The sequence below is a fragment of the Lepisosteus platostomus genome, chromosome 7, assembly GCF_059453375.1.
Source record: "Lepisosteus platostomus isolate fLepPlt1 chromosome 7, fLepPlt1.hap1, whole genome shotgun sequence".
NCBI lineage: Eukaryota > Metazoa > Chordata > Actinopteri > Semionotiformes > Lepisosteidae > Lepisosteus > Lepisosteus platostomus.
The window spans coordinates 59,704,513-59,723,037 of record NC_142617.1 but is presented as its reverse complement, the minus strand read 5'-3'; the positions used below and the strand labels follow the sequence as shown (position 1 = coordinate 59,723,037).

The 18,525-nt window shown below is 41.0% G+C and overlaps 1 protein-coding gene across 1 annotated transcript in view; it reads left to right on the top strand.

The window, feature by feature from the left end:
• Positions 1 to 18,525, top strand: part of thsd4 (thrombospondin type 1 domain containing 4) — a 148,853-nt gene that overhangs the window by 33,756 nt on the left and 96,572 nt on the right. Inside the window, exon 7 of the mRNA XM_088641475.1 lies at positions 2,938 to 3,074. Coding sequence (XP_088497601.1) covers positions 2,938 to 3,074 — 137 coding nt within the window. The remainder of the gene's footprint in view (positions 1 to 2,937; positions 3,075 to 18,525) is intronic.

Sequence of the window (18,525 nt, the reverse complement as noted above, 5' to 3'; positions counted from 1 at the left end):
GACTTACTGTACAGATTTAGAATCAATGTAATTGCATGCAAGCACATCTGTCTGTAATACTACAGTATATAATAGATATTCACCGTGATTCACCATGTGAATCTTAAATGTCTGTCTGTAGTACAGATTATTTACATACATGTACTGTAATAGTGGAAAGATTAAATGATATGATTAAAATAGCGCGATGGTATGAGTGTATAAATACTAGTCTGTGTCTGGATGTGAAGCTACTCCCAACTTCAGGCTGGCAGAATAAATTACTGGTTATTAACCCAGGTCACTGAAAGCATGCAGCTCTGTCTATAATACTGTAGATGTTCAGATTAGTGAAGAGTCAACAGCAGGTTTCTTCCCATTTGATCATTCTAAAGAACCACAGTTTCTTAAAATAAACTGCAAAAAGCCAAGCATTCATCATGAACTAATGTCAATTTAGCGTTAAGCTACTTAACTGCTTTTAAAATTAACTATTAAAACCATTAACTATTAAAATTTATCCCACAACGAAAACTTTAAAAGTCATTTCCACACAAATATATCCCTCACAGAATTATTTAGGAACAAAAATGTTAAATCCGTATTCATGCAAGTTAACTTACTCTAATTTGCTTTTAAATTTAATAACATGTAATATTTAGCATTGACTAAATTCTTTAAAAATATGAATTTGCTCCTTACTCAACAGAACCTGACTCTCACTGGACTCCCTTTACCATCCAGCAGATTCATAATAATTTCTGCTTCACATGCAGTGATTATTGCAGACCACTATAACCCCATTCCTGCATGGCGAGTATTGCACAACCATTTAATTGCCAATCTGATTATAAAGATGAATCTATTTACAATGAAGAAGAAATGAAGTAGCGACAATATAGACTTTGTAGCAGCTGTGGGAGAAACATTGAGAGCTCTGTTCAGGGGTAAGGAGGGTAGCGTGTCAGTACAGAGGGAGGCTGGAGACCCCAGCAGTAGACCCACGCATTCTGCTGCTGACTGGAATTATATTGGTCTTAATGCAGTCTAACATCATTACCTGTCACGACAGACACCCGCTGTCTTCAAGAGACGTGCTTCATCTCTCCTGCCTCCTCCACACCCCCCCAGCTGACACCCCGCTACTGTCTTTCTGTTCTCTCGCATACATGAGGTTCTGTTAATCGGGGCCAAAGATCAGAAATGCAGATAAGCACACAGGCAACAGAGATGTACAGTATTCTGTTTATTTAGAACATTTTCCCACATGTGTGGTTATCATTCAAAATGTTGACTGTACACAAAAGAGCAGTTAAGAAAATTCTTCCTACGTTAGCATCAGAAAGGTTACAAACAAGTGGGGCTTAGCAAGCTTCTTTGGTTCTCTGTAGATCTTATTTTTCTGAGTTCGCAATATGGCTGGGCAGATGGGCTTGTTCCAGACTCCAACAACCCTTTGTGAAAAGGACTGCTTCCTTTTCTCACTCTTCGACACACTTCCCTGTAGTTTTTGACTTGAGCCCTCTGATTTGTCTCACAGCTAGTTAAGATAAACTCCATCAATTGGACTACTTCCATTTTAGTCTTTTCTGCTTAATACAGTCTCTGAGGTTAGTGTTACTGGGACACTGTATTATTATTTCTATTGAAAGTTTATTTTTATTGACTGGTTGTGATTTTGATTTGACTTGGCCATCATTTACAGGAATCAGAATTCTAGCGGCCTGCTGCTCTAAGTCCTAAACGTGTACTGTATGTGTGTAGATGCCTGTAGCTTGTTGAATCTAACAGAATCTTATTATCCATTAATTTAAAATTAATAACTAAATTAATATGAATTAATAATAGAATGCCTTTTAAGTAAATTTTTTATCTGATATGGCGCTTCAGTGGTCGATAAGTGCTTCTTGTTGTTAGTTGTGCATCTTTGTCATTTTGATGAGTGAATGATACAATAAAACTCTCAACACGCACTTGATTTTCGGTGAATTTTTCAGTGAATCTTTTGTAATACTGTATATTAATTATTAATTCTTTATTACAAGGTGAATACACATTCTGTCCTGGATAAATAACCTCGTCTTCGAGCGTCTTTGATTTGAGAATAGTGCAATTCTGCCATCTTGTGGTTGTGGCACCAAATCTGCACGTCATTAGGATGCAGTACTGCTACTGTTGGTTCAGTCTGTTTCTGATTTCTAGATCTTTGACCTTTGGTTTTCCGATTTGCATGGCTATTTTTAAATTTGACTACCCTTTTCTAATACGGAGAGTTTTGTCATTTAAAATTGTAATTTAGTATTAATTAATATACGGCATTTGTTCCTGAATTCATGCACTCCCAGGTTGGTGTGGTTGAATGGTATAATTGGACCAGGGGTTTTTCTCTCTGTTATCCCCTTAACACACCGAAGAGTTTCATACCATGAAAGCATCAGGTCGTTAGCTTGAGTGTTTGCGGGAGCAGAACGCTACACCTGCAATCATTCAAGCAGCATCAACCCGTTCATGACTTCCCAGAGAAGAATGGGTAAGAAGTGGGTCAGTTTTTATTGGGGTGTAGATCAATTTATTACATTTTCAAATAACATCAGTCATTTAAGTAATTGCATATTTACCCCGTACAGTAGGTAGGAATTGTTCAGAACCATTAATTCATGAAGAATTGAAAGAGAAAAGTCGACTGCTTCTGTTTTAGTGCTTTATTTGTACCAGACGTCTGGTAACTCAGCGTGGGTGAAGCCCATAGCCCGGGTTCTTTCAAAGGCTGCGTGAGATCCTGAGAGGAGTCGAATCAGCCAGATGGGTCCAATGACCTCAGCTCCGTCTTTCCACATATTACAACAAACTGGTCTGAGGTGAACGATCGTATTGTGACACTGGCTCCTGTGTGTTTCACTACAGACTGGGAACAGGACCCAGCGAGCTTACCTTCTCCTTTCTCCCGTTGTGATGCAGCGCAGGGGGACCAGCGTTGTGAGCTGAACTGCCGAGCGATCGGCTACCGCTTCTACGTGCGGCAGGCCGAGAGGGTGATCGACGGGACACCGTGCGACCACAATGACTCCTCTGTGTGTGTGGCCGGCCAGTGCAAGGTAGGGCACCTCACTCTGGAGCTCCAGGAGGAGGGGCTTTTCCTGAAGGCCTTTCAGATCGGCCACTGTGATCTTGATGTCTCCCCATCGAGTTGTCCCATCAGGAGGTGGTAAGATGGCAAAGGGATGAAATTAACTGGAGCGTATCTGTCTGTAGCTCAGTGTGTGTATCATGAAGTGACTTTCATTTTTATTGCACTCATGTCTGGAGTCCACATGTCATTATCCTCAGCTGATTATAGTGGTCTGTATGTTATTATAGTTCTGAAAAATATTTTCCAAAGCTTTTACTGTCACTTGTCAGATGGTTTTAGAAAATGTGGAAAACAGCCTAACTTTAATCCTGGGAAACCATAATTCTTTTCTAACTAACTAACGAAGCTCACTAAATGCTACACTCATGGCACATTCTGCAACTGCTATCATTTACATTGTGAATGAAATATTGTAGTGATGCACCTTAATCTTCCATTTTAAAAAGAGCAAAGTCTTTCCCTCTGGTATATTAATTTCACCAGGTCAGTGGAGCTGAATAGATTAACTGGATGATTGATTTTAAAGTGTTTTACACTTGAATTTAAAAGTCTCTCCCTTGCATCCACCAGGGGTCAGCAGAGCTTTGCAACAAATCAAGTGGAGTGTTAGGGAATCGTGATTGTTGACGAAATGAAATTACAGTGTTATGTCCACTATAGAGCCTCATTACTTTCTGGCTGTCTCAGTCAGTGCCTCTGTGCCAGCTGATTGAATTTGCATACAGATTGTCAGCAGTCAAAATGACTGTTCAATTCCTGATCTAGTCTTTCAAACGTTTGCAGTTTATTATGAGGTTTTATTGTGATGCTCACAATTTAGTCAATTCTTCTTAAATGTCTTGACCTGATTTTCTACATGATCCATCACCACTGTTGCTATCCAATTTAATCAGCCAGACGTTGATTGAAACAATAAGTCTTTTAAACTCTTATTTGATGAATAAGGGTTAGCAATGCCTGTTTGAGATGACGGAACAATGTTGATTCTAATATAACAGGTATAGTGTAAAAGTCAAACTGTTCTGCGTTTGAGTGGGAATGAGACAAAATCACATTTTAAACAAATACTTCAAGTGAAGTAACAGGTAATAGGTTTATTCCATGCTGAAAAGAGAAGAAAGAAAACAGTGTTTAGGCTGTGGAGCCTTCTTCAGATGTAAGGGTCCTTCTCACACCTGAAGAAGGCTCCACAGCTGAAACGTTGTGTTTTCTTTCTTCTCTTTTCAGCATGGAATAAACCTATTACTTGTTCCTTTGCAGCCTACGCATGTGAAGTGCTGCTTGGGGGTTCATTAGAAGATACACAGTGGAACAGATAGACATGTATATGTTTGTCCTGATAAGGAGAGAAATAATGTTTTGGTGATTACAAGCGAAATGCTGAGATTCTTTTTTCAAGTTCTTTGATGGATGGGCTTTCAGGAGTTAAGAACATTGACTAGAACAGAGTTAAGAACAGAGCTGTGTTTGCTTTGTCCTATTTTCAGACGTCTGCTTGTAGGATTTCCTTGGGAATTACATTAGGTTACATGATATGACTTCATTGCTTCATTTCATTTCTGTGTTCCCTCTTTGTAGGAGGGAACTGCTGGTTCATGACCTCTTCTTCATTCTTTGCAGTATGATCGGCACTGTGTACAATCAGGAGTTCTGAAAGGAATGGTGCTGTTTACAGTGCTTTAACAAGCTCTTAATTCAGAGCCCATACACTGAATAATTGTATTATTTTTGGAATACTGAGTGGTCATTGTGTATTGTTTAAGATGCATTTTTTTCTTTTTGGGAGTAAGGTTGGAGTGTGGGTCCAACTGTGCAACTTATTTAACGTATTCTATGTTTTGTAAGTATTAATGTTTCAACCTTTGCTTTGGCTTGCTTTTGTCTTTTTCTTTTGTACTTCTAAAATTCATTTTTGTTGGCAAGTTGATTGTTATAATAGCCTTGAACATGATACTGTCCCATTGTAGATTCTTATACCACAGTCCAACAACCACAGAGCTCCGTGCAAGTTATACACACAGACTTAGCAAAATTTTAAGACACCCCCTGAAATGTTAGATGTTTGGTAATAATTCATATTTAACTTAGTGCTCACATACTCGGTGATAGCTTGCTTACATTGTGTTCATTGTATTCTGTTGCTCTAATTTTTACTACACACTGGAGTTTACATTAAGTTGGTCCATTGATCAACAGTGGTGGCATCTAATGTGCATTTATTTTCCAGAAAAAAATGTATTGCTCGGGCATGTGAACAAGCCCAAGGCAAGAGCACCGATAAAGTTAATCGACTGAAGGAAAAGAGCTCAGGAGTGTTTCTCTCTCATGGTTGCTGCACAGGTCCTGAACAGATGAGATGCTTGAGAAATGTCACGGCTGCCCTGAAAAGACCTGCAGAGATTCTTACACTTAGAGACTCACTTACAGACTTCACTAGTAGTACCACCTGAAGAAGGCTCCACAGCTGAAACATTGTGTTTTCTTTCTCCTCTTTTCAGCATGGAATAAACCTATTACTTGTTCCTTTGCAGCCTGCGCATGCTGACACAGCTCCCCACCTGAACTGCTTCATCCTATAGCCTAGCCTGATGAAACGGCCACAAGGTTGAGTACAGTTTATAATGTCTCTCGACAAGCAAACCACACATGATCAAAATAATTTCTAGAAAGGAAAAGAATGCTTTCAAACCAATCAGAAAAGCAGTTGTGTTATTTGGCCATTGGGGTGGTTCGGCTGAGCTGCCCCTTCACCCCCTCCATGTCCTGACGGCGGTTTGCAGCGCCTTCCGGCCAGTGGACTGCTGCCTGCATGTGCATGTGCACAGATCCCCACAGCGTTGCCATAGAAATGGCCCAATTTAAAACAGTTAAAACCTCAGTGCTTTTCAAGAGGAACATGAGGAACTACCCAGCTATCTCATGTGTAATTACACAGTGTGTGACTGGATGGCCCAGTCCCTCCGGTTTCATTTTTTTTATAAAGTCTTAACCACAAAAATAAATGCTTGCTTATTCTGTCGATACAAGTCATTTCCCCACAGAATTAACCTAAACTGAAACAGTGTCATCTGCCCAATAGCATGTCTCCATATTGTCACACTTCGCTGCAAAGAGCAGCTCTACACCCAGTTTCCAGAGCACTTTCCTTAGGGAGCAGTTTCTTTTGAGTTTCAGAGTTATGTTTTCTGTTAAAAAGTGTGTCATAAGCCATCTCATTTTCACTGAAGTGTTTCTGTGCCCAAGTGCCTCTCAGGCTTCGAGGTTTATGGTTCTTATCTGAGGCTTCACTTTGCCCTACGAGTGGGAAAGTTGCTCCCAGCTTGAGGGACAGGGCTGCATCACCAGCAGACGCTTCCACCAGCTAAACAACTTTGTATCACGTGAACGATGAGTTTGATGATAATCGTCCCACCTTTTCTTATGCATGTCACAGTGTATTTTCATTTTATTACACTTATTTTTTTACGAACCATGCAATTGCTTGAGAAAATAAAAAGTGTACTCCTAAATTAACCCTAACAAATAAATACTGGTATTTGATCAGTTTAATGTTATATGGTTCCTTACTGTTTCTTAATTAGCCCTATACAATTTCTTGCATTAGGAATTCGTCTTTTCGCATACCCCAGCTTTTCTCCATGGAGACACAGACACACAGACAGGGAGAAGCTTAGGGTCAGAGCGCAGGGTCTGCCATTGTATGGCGCCCCTGGAGCAGTTAGGGTTAAGGGCCTTGCTCAGGGGCCCAATGGAGTAGGATTCCTCTGCCGGCCACGGGATTTGAACCGGCAACCTTCCAGTCACAGGCGCAGATCCTTAGCCACAGAGCCACCGCTCTGCCTGTGACTATTACTTATAGTTGTTCCAGATTCCCTTAAGGGAATGTGAAACAGATAAAGGCTTTGCATGATGTATAAACCTGTTTGTTCATGGCCCTAGCAGCTACTGTGTCTTTCCTCATTCTGGCAGTCTTGCAAGCAATCTGTCAGAATAGACCCTCTCAATACCTCAGAGTCTATAGAAGTGCCGAGGATCTGTTCTGTAATTACTGGAATCCCAATTCATTATCTGCAGGTCTCTCGGGAGTCCAGTCACTAATGCACATGAATCACTATGTCCTTTAAGACTGGCCTCCAGAAAACAAACTGTACAGCATTTGGCACCTTTGCCAAATATTTTACAGCCCAGCTCTTCCCAGGAGCAACTTGTGTACCATCATGTTTTTTATTAGATCTCCACCCATTTTAGAATTGACAGCTGTTTTTAGGGCTGGGCGTCCGGCAAGGACTCCTGTATCTCGTAGGAAGAATTACGGCTCACAGACATGCTGCTTCGACACACCCTTCTGTTAGACCCGTATATCCTTTGGTTATGTATTTTATAGCCAAATTGTAGCACCACAAATTCATGGGATTTTTTTATTTTATTTTCCGTTACTTGATACCATAACATTACGGGTTTGTGTGATCAAAGAAAATGAGTTCCCTCCCTGCCCCTTAACCCGACAGGTCTGTGGTGTTGCCTCTCACTTCAGAGAAGGGATGTCTGAATATTCACAGCCATGCCCTTTGTTCAGCTGTTCGTATTGTGTGCCAAATAAAATAAATTGAGCCAGATAACTCAGGGAGGCTGAACCTCAAAAAGTCAAAGTCTGTTAAAGGGAAAAAAAAAACTTCTACACCAATTACATTTCCATGACAGACAAATCCAATACTTTAGCTCAAGGCCCCACCCTGAAATTTCCTTCTTGCCTTTATTTTGGTTCTTTTCAGACGTTTCAGAAGAAGCTGTGAAATGTTCATGAAATATCTGGTTTAATTTTGTGCCTGGCGAGACTGTGGTGTGTAACAACCCTGTGTTTTTGTGTAGCTGGTGTCACTGTAGTGGGTGTTTTAATGGCAATCATTGCATATTGAGGCAAAGGTCATGTGAAGGTCAGAGCCACACGGATCAGCTTTAAGTCCCACGAGCTTGACAACACGGAACTCCCACGGTCCAAACACAAAAAGCAGCTCCCTGACCCTCAGGCTGAAAACCGCACCACCCAAAGGCAAAACTAGAAATAAATCCACACATGCTTAAAACCAGCATTACTGCAGATTGCAGAAGTTAAATTATTAAAATTAGTACATTTCAGATGCTGGATGATAATGTGGAGACATGAGGTTTTTTCTTGCTGATTGAAAATACCTTAAATGAGGCTGGCTGGTCGATGTAGCGTTAATAAGAGGAAACTTTAATTACCATTCATGGCAAGAAATAATAAGGTAATTATTTTTTTATCAAAAATGCCAGGAGGTGCCTGAACACACTCACAGAGCTGCAGCCTGCTTCCAGAACCCTGTATCTGGGGAGCAGGTGGCAGGTCCTTACCTGTGTCACCCAGAAGGGAGAGAGTGGCAGACCTAGAGAGCTAACAGAGCTGAAGAGCAACCAGGCCAGTTCCAGACTGTGCAATGGATGTGGGGGGACTGGGGTCTGGACAGTTTTTTCCAGACTCCCTCGACCCATGGTTTCAGAGAGTGTCAGAGAGTGCCTCCAGTTCTCAGTTCTGAATGTACGTTCCCCTTAGTTTCCATTGGACTCCTCTGGATCATGTTTCAGTGCTCTTTCTGAATTGATGATTTGCAATGCTTCATGCTCCTTCATAGTCCTCCACATGCATGATTTCTTGGGCTGAAGTGGTTATGGTTTTTTAGATGGATTATAAATTACTATATGAGCAATTGAACCTTTCAGCCTGTCCACTGGCTTTATTTTCCTTCTATGTCAGGATATCAGAGACATTAGTGGCTGACAATCTGTATATATAATGTGTATAAATAGTATCACTGGGGCATGGGAAGAACACAACTGGAGTAGAGGTCCCTAGACAAGTATTCAATAAGGCTGTTGTTATGCTGTATTCAGGTATGGCAGATGTGTCAGTGAAAGTGAAGGCATCTCCTGTTTGGAGCAGTAGAAATAGGGCACAGAGAGGGAAGTCTCCTTAATGAAAAAGTAGACTTCATCTTCCGTTCTTTTCAGCTGTCTCTACTCCCAGTTGCAAATTACATGTGTGTTACAAGTGATTACATTATCACAAATATTTTAGCCCCACTGAACAAGAAACATCCTGGTATAAAGTTGTGTTAATGCTACTGGACTTCTGGAACTATTCCTCTTATTCGCTCAATATTTGAGGATGTATTGCGATAGAGCCAGAATATTTTTTAGTGGAAATGTTCCCAGGACATGCAACGGTAGGAGTGGAGAAAAGTTCCAGACAGCATTAAACAAAACAATCAGCAGCACCACATTTCTGCCTTCTCTTCCCAGAATAATTCATTCTGGCACTTGAAGTCACAGAAGGAGCATGAGTAAGGAACCCATTTCCATGTTTAATTTGTAACTAAAGATAAAGTTTAGCTTTTGATTTTATTTGAAGGTTTTTGTTTATTGTACCATTTTGGAACGGGTGTAATGAAACGCCTGTTTGCTGGTGTGTCTCTAGTGCAAGGTCTGAGCATCTTCAGATTAGACAAGCTTAGACTCTTCCCTAAAAAGTGTAATAATCCTTCAACAGAATAAGAGGCCCTGGGACAAATGTGCTTGTGCTTCCTGTAAACCTGAAGAATTTGTTTCTCTCCAGGGTGGCACCAGCAGGCTGCCCGGTGACGGTTTTGTGTGTGCGCCTGCCAGCTCTGCCGAGCTGGAATCAAAGCTGGATTGTGAAATACAGTACTAGTGAATTCTGGGATGGTGGTTTTCTGCAAAGGGGATAGACTGGCCTTTGCAGATGTGAATATTGTGTGTTTTGTGTTCGTGTTCTTGTTCTTTGTTAAATTGGTAATTACTTGCAGGATTTTGCTAATTGGTGTAGAAAGCTGTGCAGTGGTGGGTGTGACCACACATTCAGTCAGGGGTTTGGAAGGAATGCTGGTTTCTCTCAATATCTGTCTGGAACGAGTTTATGAATATTTTTCTAAAAAGCCAAGACTTTATGTTAATCCATTAATAAAGTTTTTAAATCTCTATTTTTCTTACAAGCAAACAATTTACATTTCTTCATCTTTAGATCTACATGTTAAACTCATTTGTGGTATTTGTTTTGGATGAAGTTTCTTTTTTGGGTAAATGTTTGTGTTATTTCCTGATGTGGATGAAATTTAGATAATATCCAGGACATGTGGGCTCATTTGTTTCAGAGTAACCAAAAAAGGTATCTTCGTTGCACAGGGGAGAGAACTGACCATTTCAATGAATAGGTGAGCCTTCACGTACCTGACCAACACGCTGCTTCCAGGGCTGAGCTGACTGTCTGTGAAGTGAAGTTTTAAGTGAAGTTGTTTTCCATATGAAAGTTGTTGCCATGTGCAGCTCTTCTCCTGGTCTGGCTGTGAATCCAAGAGATGAGCTGAGGCAAGATGTGCACACATGCCTGGCCCGTGACGATGTGTGGCCTGACCCACTGCTCAGCCCACAGGCTCTCCAGGACTTCCCAGTGGACACATCCTCTCGCTTCCTGTATGAGGGAAGGTCAGGGAGATGTGGTACAGTAAGTCGGGGGAAGGGGACATCAGTGAAGTGAGGGAGAGGTGAGTGATAGTGCCGGTAGGGCTGTATAATGTCTTCCTCCAAACTGCTTTATTTTGAAGTCTGGTTAATGAAGGCATTGAAATGTACTATGAAAATAGCTTCTGGATTTTTTCTATATTATGCAATATTTTCTGTGTAAAGGTCCTGTATAATTGATGCTAAAAGTTGGCACTGTAGCAGCAGCATACAGTAGTGTTGTGACACTGTCAACTTAAGAATTTGAGGTGTCTACGGGGGTCAACCGAATTAGCTTAAAATTTTGAACCTCAGTCAGATCGCCTTGATGTCTGAAAAGATAAAGGCCCTTTCGCTTGCCCTCATAAATCCTTCCTAAGCCTGGGATGAGTCCCATTGTTCTTCCGAACCTCCTCCAGTGCTGCTTTGTCTTTTACATTGCGGAGACCAGAACAGTCTGCAGTATTCCAGATGTAGGATCAGTGCAGTTCCAGCATAGCTCCTCTTGTCTCGTATTGTACTTTCTGAGCTACATTTCTAAAGATTCTCTTTCCCTTAATTTGTCCCTGTGGGACTCGACGTTCTACAATAGCCTGCTCAGATCCTGCCTTTCATATCTCTCTCTGTGCCCCATACAGAAGCATTGGGCAAAGTTGTGACATCTCCTTTATGCTGTGACACTTCAGTGCAGCAGTTTTATCTATGTGTCTACAATTGACTTACTATAAATACAGTTCCCCTATAGTAGGCACGCATTTCGATGCACTTTATCTCCTCCCCACCTGTCAGTTGTTAATGAAATACAGCAAAAGAAACATTCTTCATTCTTGCTCTGCTAGCACTTAGTGTTCACATTAAGCTGCTTCTTGTCATTTCCTTCTGCCTTTTCCAGGGCAGATTAGCGTCCAGGCTGTCCCCATTCATTACGAGGAGCTGTTTCACTTGCCTGTAGAGGTATTCGCTCACTGCAGGGACGTCACCGTTAATTTGGTTTTTCTGATGTTTGGAATATAATTATGTTAAAGGTGCCCTTATTACTTACACCTTACTGGTATATAATGCTGGTCTAGACTACCTAAAATGTATTTAATGGCTGTGCATCTGTCCTGTTCACTGAACATAAATCCTTTGATTTCCAAACTCTTTTAAAGAGAAATGTGATCTAGAAACCACCGGCCTTTTCCATTTCTTCAGGGCTGTTTTGCTGGTCCGTCTCATGTCATGTTGACCCTCAATTTCAAACTAATACTGGCCATTGGTACAGCTAAGAATATAAGGAATTTCTTTAAAAAAAGCACCAAGATTCTAAAAGTACTCCAGCTTGCAGACAGGGCAGTAAGATGTGAGAAGTGACTCCTGGAGGTGGCAGAAGGACAGAGCCTGCCCGTTCTGACCTGCCAGGGGTCCTTACACGAAGCACAATGGCTAATGATGGCATTCGTGCTCTTTCTTTCCCACAGCACCTTCTGAACTTGGCACCAGGCCCTGGGCCTTTTCCTATTAGCTGAGCTCTGTGCCTTATTAGTCCTTCTTAATTTGTTGCCATCATGACTTCAGGAACTGAACTGCTGGTCAGGCTCGTCTCTGAGTGGCTCTCTGTTTTCCTGTGCTCATTAAATGTTAGGCATGAAAAGTCAGGTGCAATGTCAGTATTGTGGGCAAAACTGCAAGATTCTGAAATCCGTTGTCCCATGTTGAACACTACGTGCAGTTAATCATCATAAAATATTTGAAGTTTTATGGCTATTAAAGGAGAGCACAATTGTAGACACAAGTTGATTAATCTTTGGAAATAAAAGAAAAAACAATTGTTGCAAATGAAGGGTTGTAACATTATGAAATAACGTGAATGTTGATTACGTGAATTCATAATAACTTGTGTATTTCCATGTTAATTTCTGTTTCTTTTATTTAGACTCTAAATATCCATCAAACCATAAGGTCTGAATTGTTTGCAGATGTTTTGGATAGGGCTCTGTGGCTTGTTTAAACCCAAAACATTGTCCTTTTTTGTAAAGAATTCTCTTAACCTTTGAACTAAAACTATAGACACGAGATTAAGAATAGCAATAACAAATTACATTAAAAATGACATTACATGGCAAACGATAATAATGTATGTAGACATGGCTGTAATTTAAAATGATTACATACAGGTAATATGTTAATGCCACAGACCTTGTCGTCGCTGTAAAATTAAACAATACAATCAAGGACCTAAAAACGTCCAGTGTCTCAGCAATTGTAATGAATCAAAATAATCTTCCTTATATTTGGTCTAGCTAAGTGCAGTTAGAAATTCCTCCTGGCCGTAGTGGAGAGAATGTATTGTAAGGGACTGTACATACAGTAGCTCATACAGTACACATCACACTAAAGTGGCCGAGTTAAAATACCTGCTGACTAAAAACATGGGTTTTGGCATGGCAACAAATCGATAGTCTCATCCACGTGCTTCTGGAAAGAAACCGGGGTATTGGCTCCAACAGCAAGGCCTTCCGTGATGACTCCACTTGTGCCTTCTGCTTCACGATTGTTTGTGAAAAAGTCCACTGGAGTAGTCAGTGCCTTTGAGGATGTCAAATACTTGCATCATTTCATTTAAAGTGAGATAATCTGTTGAAAATAAATGTCACCCTGTATAACTATACTGTATGTTAAACTGTTTTTAAATGGAAATTGGAGATAATTTTCTGTCAAAAGGATGTTCTGACAAGTAGGCATCTTTAGAAAAATCTGCATTTTGAGTATTCTAATTTTATTGTAAAATCTTTAAAATAAATAAAGAATTAAATGGTTTCAATGGTAAACTTAAAATATGGAAGACTAGAGGTACGAAGACTTTGGAAGGTGTAGTGATTATACAGATATTGTAAACAGGGCTTAATACATGTCTGCTGAGAGTAACTGAAGTATTGTGTCGCTGGTTGAGTCACTGTTCATGTGAGGACACGCGTGTCTGCTGAGAGTAACTGAAGTATTGTGTCGCTGGTCGAGTCACTGTCCAAGTGAGGACAGGCTTGTCTGTTCAGAGTAACTGAAGTATTGTGTCGCTGGTCGAGTCACTGTCCAAGTGAGGACAGGCTTGTCTGTTCAGAGTAACTGAAGTATTGTGTCGCTGGTCGAGTCACTGTCCAAGTGAGGACAGGCTTGTCTGTTCAGAGTAACTGAAGTATTGTGTCGCTGGTCGAGTCACTGTCCAAGTGAGGACAGGCTTGTCTGTTCAGAGTAACTGAAGTATTGTGTCGCTGGTCGAGTCACTGTCCAAGTTAGGACAGGCTTGTCTGTTCAGAGTAACTGAAGTATTGTGTCGCTGGTCGAGTCACTGTCCAAGTGAGGACAGGCTTGTCTGTTCAGAGTAACTGAAGTATTGTGTCGCTGGTTGAGTCACTGTCCAAGTGAGGACAGGCTTGTCTGTTCAGAGTAACTGAAGTATTGTGTCGCTGGTTGAGTCACTGTCCAAGTGAGGACATGCGTCCAAGGTAGCAACAGCCCTTCTTTCTTTTTGAACAGCTGCTTTGTTACTACAGTATGTCAGTAACTCGGAGCTTAGTGAGGTCAAGATTAGATCTAACATTTATATCTGTTATGTGTCATACCACTTCTTTTGGTTATAACAAATTGCACATACAGGTATGTCTTTTATATACCGTAGATGGTCTTACTTGCCTCACAGACTTGTTATGATCATGGGGCCATTCATGTCACAGTGTCTTTGCCTCTTACATTCTTATAGACCTACAGACCTACAAATAACTAAGGTCTTTTTTCCATCTGAGAAAAAGGACACTGTGATATTTTTTCTGTGTATTCTATGCTTTATGCTTAAAGTATGAAATGCATGAAAAGCCTTTTCTTGATCATGAACAATTAGAGATTAATCCCATTCTGAAAGGCGAAAAGAAGAAATCTCCACACTCCGATACACAATTAGAGAAAGTTCCGCCTCTCTTAAATTTAGCTTTCTAATTACCCCTTAATTGTACTAAGTAAACTAGGGGTTCAGTTGTTTCACATACACTAATTCTTTTCCTACTTCATACACCATTTCATCTAAAAAATCATTGAACAGGTAAATATAAACCTTTTGGTTATTAATGTGAAGACCAGTTTCAATGAAACTAGGGTATTATGGAGGCAAGGAGTTGTAAATCCCATAACTATTCACAAGAGCTCACAAACCTTTTCTCAGTCCCGTACCTTTACCACTAATCTAGCCAGCTAGCCAGTGACTAAAAGAAGACGCCTGTTCCTTATCTTGGGTGCCACAGGCTAGACAGCCTGTGCTGGTTGGCAGGTGTGCCTGTCTGTCCCAGTTTCCCAGGCCAAGCTGTGGTCACTGAGCCTGTACCTTGTCAGGGTCTGTTTCTCTTTCACGTCTCTCGGCCAGTGGGTAGTGTCATTTTAGGACCTGGTAGGATTCTAGCTTGTGTTTTGTTTAGTTGCTCCAATACGTGAGGTGGTGCTTGACTGGTGGTGCAAGAGGTTGACTCTGGTTTGAGCTACAGGACCAGCTCTCCTCTGCGCTTCACTCTGGGCTCAGCAGGGCCTTGTAGCAGTAGGAGTTCTGGTCTCTGCTCTTCAGTTGCAGCCAATATTACTTAGCAGCTTCAGGAGCAACGAGGGGCTCACTGTTCTGTGCGATTGCAGGGCTGGTTTGGAGACGTTTTCATAATATGTATTCCTGGAGTCTCACACAATGTGCTGATTTGTTCGGGTTCAGGGGAAGTCCACAAGAGGAAGCCATTTGGCCCGTCAAGTGAATCCAGGAAAATCTAGTGCTGGTGGTTCAGTTTCACTTCTGTGCTTGTGTTAATTTATGACACAGCCTATATTATTTAAAACGTGAAAGCAACTCTTATTATGTTGGACGTACAGTATTGGGTCTGGGAAAGGTACAGCACACAGGACAGCAATGGGAAGTTTTATGTTTGTTATCAACATCACAGGTTGTTCTGTAAATCTTTAAGTCAATTTTGCGTTTCTTTTTTTCCCCCCAGCTGTGCTTTACTGGCAGACGTAAGAGAATTTGTCCAATTAAACAACACGGCACGATTGATTAAAATGAATGATGGCAGGCATACATCCAGGAGCACAGCCCCCTGCCCCCATCCCACCCCACCCCTCTGCCTGAAAAACATGCTGGCCTTTCTGTAACCCAGCAGCTCTGTCTCATTCTCACAGCAACATCCAGCTCTTGACTGAGTGAAAACAGGACAGGAGCCGTACAAGTCCACCGACTGTACAAGGCCTGCAAACTCTGCGCAAGACGCGCTCTGCACTGCGCTGCGCGAGTGGGGCCCGGCAGCTGCTCTCTCTCTGATGTCGGATGTTCAAATCGCAACAAGCCCGTGAGGCCTGCGGCTGCCTGTTGGGCTGCTTTGTCAGGAGCCCCAGACTCCACTCAGATGCCATGAATTCCTGGGAGTGCACCTTGTGGGAATTCGCAAGGAAAAAGCGCACGTTGTGGGAATTGGCAGAAGTTTGTGGCTGTGTAAGAGGATGGCGTTTAAAACATTGAAGTGTCTTCCCTACCTTTTAACTGTTAACTCCCCTACCTGTTCATGCTGTCCATCTTGTAGAGGATGCTCCTCTGAAAGGTGCTATATAACATTGCCTGCCTGCTTGGTTGATTGACTTGATTTGTCTCCCGCTGACCTCATGGCACTTCTGCAGGCCCCTGGCAGCTCCCAGGGGTCTCTGCTGCCAGCAGAAGGCCAGCCAATCCCAGCAGAACCTGACCACTTGTGCCTTATTGCTTGAGGAATCATGGTTGCAGTTGGCTAGAGACCTGATCCAGGTTCAGATCAGCGATGGCTGGTCCATCGGGCTCATTCTGCTCTTGTTTCCTTGATTCTGTTTGAACGACTCTAGAGCACTGCAATTGTGCAATTATTTTTTAACAAGTTCACCCCTGAGATACCTGACTGTCTCAAATTCATTTAAGAGGGAGCGTATTGTCATAAGCCTTTTACGTTACCAGCAAACTTATCTTGCTAGCCTTCTTTAGATGTATACAAAATGGGGTGAGAAATATATTTTTACCTGGTCTGTTTGATAACCAAAAACAGAACAATAGTCCTTTGTACTTCTACCCAAACATTTGACATATCAGATAAATCTAGAACATTATCATTGCTCATATTACATTTAGGAATCAGGCCTTTGGATGTTATTGTGAGACTAGACATTTCATGTACAAACGAATTGTTTGTTTGGTGAGGTTAGGAATGGTCAGTGGTGGCATTTTATGGTTCACACTCATGTGAACAGTTCAGCCAGAGGTTCTGTAGAAAGGAAAAGAGAGACTTATGAAGGAGAAATATTTGGATGTGGTTACAGATTTCAGCTACAGACATAGAGCTCCTTTTATGAAAGTTACTTAATAATATGACTGGGCTGTAAGATCTCTTTTATTCAGAGGAAGTGTGTTCCAGAAGGGTGTGTGTATTTTTAAAGGCTGATCTCTGACCGACTCATTTTACTTGAGAAGTGTGGATTTGGGAAGGTGAAATTGAGCTGAGAGAGTTCCTGTGTTGTTTATGCAAGTCATGTACAGTGGCGTCTACTCAGTTTCTTAACTTGTAACAGCACTTCATCTATGGTTTAGAACATTTTTTACACATACAGTACCTTATCTTTTTCTATTGGATTAACATTACTTTTGAACATTATTTGGAATGTTTTGCATGCATCTTGTTCACAGTACAAAGGAACAGCAGTATTTATTTTTTTTATTATTTTAACCCATCTCTAATGTTGATTTTCCCTGCATGCTGTAGTCCCTTTATACCATGAATATAACCCAATTTCTGTGAAAGATAAAAGCTTCAAAACAACATTCCCGTCATAGTTGAATTGGTGATAAAAATGCATTTCCTTTATAGAATTTGAATTGTTTTTATAATAAATGATATACTATAAACAGTAAGCTTATCATAAACTGTAAGGAAAGTAAATTGTATTGTCACAGTAGACATTATTAAATCAGCTCAAACAGGGGAAGCATTCAGAACATGTAATTTGTGGTAATTTTAATCTTACTACTGTAGCCTAAAAGAGTAAATTCTAATAGCTTAGTCCACAGCTTATGGAATCATACATTTGAAGGACTGAAGGCAAAAGATATTCAAAACATTACAAGTTACAATGCAAAATGTGAGCTGTACACAAGCAAAATGTTTAAACAGTCCATAAAGAATAGACTGCTGAAAACAACCAAAATTATGAATCATCCATAACAGTACAAGAAGGCCTCCTCACACAGTGAGTTTATTCTCACCTACAGTTTTTGCTTACCTACTGTACTTGTTCCTGATCCAAGGATCTTATCATTCGTGTAAACAAGTACATTCTATCCAAGTGGTTTCATCTTCCTGTGTATCAGGAGAGCACAAGTGAGCCCCACAGTTACTGTGCTCTCAGAAGTCCACTATAGCGGCTGGTTCTAACTTATCTCTTAACTCAGTTGAACTGACCATTGTATTAACTATAGCAGGTCGACAGGTTCTCTTAGCTCTTCAGATGTCTCTGAGTTAGACCACTAGATTATGGACATCCTTTCAGTCCTTTAGGACATTGCTTACAAGAGACACTTGTCAGTCTTATGGTGGAGAAAAAGCCCACCTGAGTCGTGGAGAAATCTGTTCCCTACAGTACCCTGCTTGCTTTGCTTGAATCTGCCACTGTTGTTTATTTGTGCTGGAAAATTACCTATCAAATGGTAGACGACAAAACAACATGGCAAAACAAGACTGAATTTTGTGAATTCAACATCTTTTAATGATGTTTGATTCAGCACATAGAACAGGACTTCTGACTGATGTGAGTGATCAACACTCTTATTTATACAGTAGTTTAAAATGTTCAAATAAAATTAAACT